General features: G+C 29.1%; 1 protein-coding gene across 1 annotated transcript; it reads right to left on the reverse strand.

Moving 5' to 3' along the window:
* Positions 1 to 1,167: 1,167 nt before the first annotated feature.
* LOC102584011 (uncharacterized acetyltransferase At3g50280-like) lies at positions 1,168 to 3,061 on the reverse strand. The gene is made up of 3 exons (XM_006339813.2): positions 2,585 to 3,061; positions 1,796 to 2,365; positions 1,168 to 1,643 (listed from the first exon to the last, which is right to left on the reverse strand). Exons 1-3 carry the CDS (start codon positions 3,009 to 3,011, stop codon positions 1,285 to 1,287), a joined length of 1,356 nt encoding a protein of 451 aa, XP_006339875.1. The 5' UTR covers positions 3,012 to 3,061; the 3' UTR covers positions 1,168 to 1,284.
* Positions 3,062 to 6,000: the final 2,939 nt, after the last annotated feature.

The raw sequence follows: 6,000 nt of genomic DNA on the forward strand, positions 1-6,000 counted from the left end.
TCAAAATAATTAATTGAGGGTATAATAGGTTAAAAAAATTGACATTTCTTGATTTGTCAAAATGGACAAGTAGTTAGGGATAACTAAAAAAGGAAAAGTGGACAAGTAATTAGGGACAAAGGAAGTACTATTATTTAATTATTATAATTTCTCATAAAATTTAAAATAGTTTTAATTATTAGCTACGTTTTGATAGTTTTTAAATATATAAATTTAATTTAAATATTTGTAGAATTTTTCTGAATTGTTTATCAAAATTAAGTATTTTGACCTTCATATTCTGAATTATTTCGCATAAATTGTGTAAATAAATACTACTTGTAGTAAATATGCTACCTCATGCAAAATTTAAAATAGTGTTGAATGGACAGAAATGAAAACTTGCATCGTTTAATTTTATTTTTTTTGGCTTACATGGTTTTTGAATTCTTTTATCTACTTATAATAATATCCTGAGCAAATTGTACAGATAATTAAAGCTGAAAAATATTTTCAATGACTAAATTGGCCCTATAACAGATAATCCCTCTTATTTTATATATATATATATATATATTTTTCTAAAATTAATGTATGTCACTACAATCCATACTACAACAAAATTCTTTAGCAATTGAAAAAGAAGTGTCTACAGAGTTCATTTACCAAGAAGGCTCAAAGACCACGAATTTACAGAAAATATGATAAAAATTAAAGTGATAAAAAGATAAAGTTAGGGTAAATAGATTAATTCAAAAGTCATACTATAGCTAACGCCAAAAAAAATATTAAATGATGCAAGCTATTATTTTAGTCCATTCAAGTAAAGTGCATCTAGATTATACAACATTTAGAGCAAACTGTACAAATAATTAAAGTTGGAAAATACAATGTTAAATGACTTACAAGTTGACCTCATGTGTCCTCTGTATAAATAATACACGTGTATTAGATAGGTTCACAATAAAATAAATATAACTATATAAATACACGTGTTAATAGGTTCACAATAAAATAACTATAACTATGAAATGAGTGACTATAACTTAGTTCCTAATTTATTATTATCATTAATTATAGTAATTTTTTTTATTATATTCAAAGGATAATATAGTAATATTATTTTCTATTTATAATTTTTTTTTTAGAAGTGCGTAAACCCAACAGTGCACAAGTAGAGTATTATTTAACATATGAAATATATTTTATAATCACTGAAGCCATCACCATACAGATAATCCATTAACAAATCGTGATAAGAAGTTCAAATTAAAGCATCCCCATAAACATAATAAAGTAATTAGCTTAAACGATCTCAATTTTACTAACAGCTCCCATGAATTTAGTATCCTGTCCCATGGCATGCAAAGTTTCAGGGGTCAAACAAGCTTCAATGTCGATACTTCCTTGTTCTGCACCACAAAAGATTGTCATTTTCCCATCATGTTTGTTGCCAGCGCCACTTCTCACCGCAACGGGTCTCCCCCATCCAAAGTCATTACCGTACACATCGAAGCGCGACGAGCTGCTAGCAATCAAGCTATTAGCAACCACTTCACTCTTTTTCACTATCTTTGGATTCTTCACCCAACTTTGATAAAAATTCATAACCTCTTCATGGGTTTGCGTGGATACCACCTTATTCATTTGCAAAGCAGCCCAACCTGAATTCAAATTTAGTTTTTAAAAATATATCTAAAAACACAATATTTAATCCATTTCTTACTGAATTTTAGTTGTTTCCTAAATATTTTTCGTATTTGGAACATTATAAAATAATTATATATAAAAAAAACCCTTTTAATTTCTCACTGACCTGAATCATGCTCCAACATCTCCCTAGCGGTGGTTGTCACGTTCACAAAATGCACAGCATTTCCGAAATAGCCTTCAAGTAAATGCGGCTGAAGCCTTGGCCTTGCACCTATAAGTAATTTGAAACTAAATTTTTCGTCAGCGTTCGTACCACAACGGCAACGGATAACAGATTGCCAGAGATGAGCCAAAACGGCTTGTAATGAAGAGATACAAATCTTTTGGTCGTTTCCATATTCAGAATTGGCTTTGGCTTTGAGTTGAGCTATGTTTTCCTTGCTAAAATGGAAAACTCTTTCTTCTAACAAAGGTAGATCAAATTCATCATGGACATGTTCTTTAGATAAAGGTACATGAATTGGACTAGCAACAAATTCAGGAAACCAACGGTCCAGAACCGGTGGTTTATTAACAATAAGATTGGAATCGCCATTGCGCGCTATTTCAGACCAACAATTGAAGAAATGCCAAAATGAAGTCCCATCCGCTACACAATGATTGATAGTGCAACCAATGAAGAATCCGTCCACTAGCTCAGTGACTTGCACGGCCAACAATGGTTTCGAAACACCTGGTATACAATTAAAATTTAAAATGATTCACACGATTTAAACATATTATATTAACATACATATATACATAAATCATTCAACGTGTATCACTCATAAAAAAGAGTCACGTGTTGAAACTTAAAGGGGTAATGAGTACTTAAAAGTGTACTCTCTATATAATTATTAACAACGAAAACTTTTAATTTAGGGTTTTTCACATAATTATTATTTAATATCACCTTCATAATTGCGTACTCCATTGAGTGGAAAGAAAGACTTGACAATCTTTGGCATGTAAGTTTGTTCCAAGATATCAGCCACAGTCAAATCAGGTGCAGTGACAAAAGTGAATTCAGCTCCTTCATTGTTGCAATCAACAAAGAAAGATAAGGTGTCATCACTGTTTTTACTAACAACAAGTCGACCTGCGAGGAGAGGAAAATGATTTAGAGTATCAGAGAGTGAAATTTTTAGGCGATTGATAATTTCTGATGATGATTTTGCCAACTCTCTATGTTGCTGAAGATTTGGTTTATGAAAAAATAATCCTTTTTGGATAGAATCCACTGTGAGGAGTTGAAGGTCCCATGGAGTTAACTGGATTTTTTTTTCTATGGATTTTTGGGACCTAATTACACATGTTGATACTACTTGAAGTTTTGTCATCTCTGAATATTTGTTGCAGAAGCTAAACTGAGGAGAATTCACCTATACTTAATGGGTCATGGCTCACATGTTTATATATATAAAAAAATATACCTCCTAGTAAACTAGTAGAAAGAGACAAAGACCTAACGGGTCGTTTGGTTTGAATTCAAGTTATGATGGGATTAATTATGATGAGATAAATTATGATGAGATTAGTTATGATGAGACAAGTATGATGAGATTATTTTTTATTGAGTGTTTGGTTTGTTGTATTCAAAATATAAATTTTAAGAACAATTTATTTGTTTACAAAAATACCCTTCATGAATGTAAAAAGTGATGTAACAAAAGGGCTGAAAGAGACATTTTTGTTATTTACTTATTTTATCCCGGGATAAGTTATCTCGGGATTACTATACCACCCAAAGGGAGAGATAACTTATCCCGGTACTAATTATTAATCTCGGGATAAGCTATTCCGGACTTGCCAACCAAACAACAAATTAAGTGATCCTATAATTTAATCCCAGGACTATTTGGTATTATCCTTCACACCAAACGATCCCTAACAAAATTAATAGTGAGGGGTACTTAATAAATTAATGATACTATTTAATCATTTTTTTCATTTTTTATACCGTTAAAAAAAGCACGTACTATAATACTAGTTTTATATTGCTTAGTTTGATTATTCATCAAGTTTTCGAAAGTAAGTGAGATTTTTAGAATTTTGTAGTTTTAAATTAAATATGCGTTTTATATGAATATTAATTTTTTTTTGAAAATTTCAAAAGTTTGGAGCTGATTTAAAACATAATTATTTTTATTTTTTTAAAAATAAAATAAATGATAATGATTAACAAATCAAAATATTTAAAAAACAAATAGTTTTGATTAAAAAAATAATTTGATTGACTCTTAAATTTTAACTATATCACATAAATTGGGATGGATGTTAGGAACTAGTTGACTAATATAGTTTAATTACATGCTGTTAGTGAAAAACTTACAAGATAACAAAAAATACAAGATTACAATTGAAAATAAAAATGAAGAAATAAATCTCTTCAGGCTGAGGCGCGGATATCTCGCTCTCTTTAAGGAGATTCAAACCCACTGCAGCAAATTTTTTCACCGATCCAGCAATAGTCCTCTTTGACTTGTCCCCTCCAGGATACAACAACCTTCACAAAGTATAACTCAACAACTCTGGACAAGAGTTGAGCCCAAACCTCCACAAAAAAAAACACCTCCCTTCATGTAATAAGAACTCTATTTTTGACTAACTCTTTCACTTTATATTTTTTTCTTGTGTGTTGTGTGTCCCAAATCAAATGAAGAACACCACTATTTATACTAAAAGAAGTCTTACTAGGAATAAATAGGAAGATAATGGAGTGGTAAATAGTGAAGATAAATGGCCTTAGCACATATGTTACATAGGTTACAAAGAATAATAGAGGAATAAAGAATGAGATAATGAGAGGGGTACCTAATGTGATCAATGGCTGATGAACATGCTGCCATGCTGCCAAGGTTCCAACGTTCACTGGAACGTTTCTGCCAACATTATATGGCCACAAAGTCAATGGCCAAATGCAGGAGTAATTAGGCAACATTAAGACACCAAAATAATGAGCAAATTTAATATAAAAAATAATATTAAAATGCTCAAACAATGGGGAAGTATAGTTTCACTAAAGTTGAACAATTTAACTTGAATTTGAATTCAAATGATTGATACAAAAAAAATTGAATTGAGTTTCTTATTTCTCTTGAAAATTCTTCATTAAAATATTTTCAAACTTGAATTGTACGTTAATTGACACTTGTATTCACAATATTGTTTTGTTTCTCTAATTCTATATAAATAAATTAAGTATATTTTCTGATATTGATAGTTATATTGTATTTTAAAATATTGTATGTTTAACTTGACATTCTAATGCATATATCATTTTTAAATTCAAATAATATATATATGAATACTGAGTATTGTACTATAATATGAGATTTGAAGAGAGTGCATTATAAGAAGAACTTTCTACAATATATGGGATTTTGAGATACATGAGTGTACACAAATTTGCCCCTCTCTAAGAGGTAGAGAAAAAATATTTTTGAATTCAAACTAAAAATAGTAATTCAATATTAAGAGTGGCCATAAGTTTAACTAAACATTGTTCTCTCTATTCAATATTAGTTGTCTTCAGAAATAAAAAGGATAATTTTTACTACTTTACGCCATAATATTTTTTTTATCTAAAACTTCATAAACTTGTTTACACTTTTAAAAAAGAATTAATTGTAAGGGAAATTGAAAACATTATAATTAATTTCTATCTTTATTTCATAAATTGACAATTAATTTGAGATAACTATTTTTATTAATGTGAACAACTAATATGAGTCGATGGTCTCTCTACCGTCACGAGATAGTGGTAATGTCTTGGTACACTCTATTCTTCTTAGGCCCTTGAGATTTCACTAGGTATGTTATTATTATTGTTATTGGACAATTAATATGTGACATAAGAAGTATAAGTTAAAAATTTATTTTGAAAAGCAGAATAGATAACAAAACTAATAACAATATATTTATATATATAAATAATTGACCTTTTCCATTAACTTAACGTAAAGTATATATTTGTTTTATTACTGTTAATATTATTAATTATTTTTATTTTCATGAGATAATTTTCTTTGTTATTATCGATAACAATTGTTAATTTTATTATAACAATTGTTGTATTTGTTATATATAAAAGAATATTGTATTTGTTAATTTTAAAATAAGTAAAAATAATAACTATAAAAGCAAAGCATTAATCTTCACCAAAAATAACCTCCAACCGTCTCCCCCCTTCCCCATTTAGATCCAAAAACTCTTTACCCCAAAAAAATTAAAAATTGCAAAAGTTAAAAAGTTCCCCCCAAAATTTTAAAACTCATTTAATAAAAACCTAGATATCCTTTCCACTCTTCCCATATCCTTCTTGTCCGC

This window comes from Solanum tuberosum, unplaced genomic scaffold (assembly GCF_000226075.1).
Source record: "Solanum tuberosum cultivar DM 1-3 516 R44 unplaced genomic scaffold, SolTub_3.0 scf00012, whole genome shotgun sequence".
NCBI lineage: Eukaryota > Viridiplantae > Streptophyta > Magnoliopsida > Solanales > Solanaceae > Solanum > Solanum tuberosum.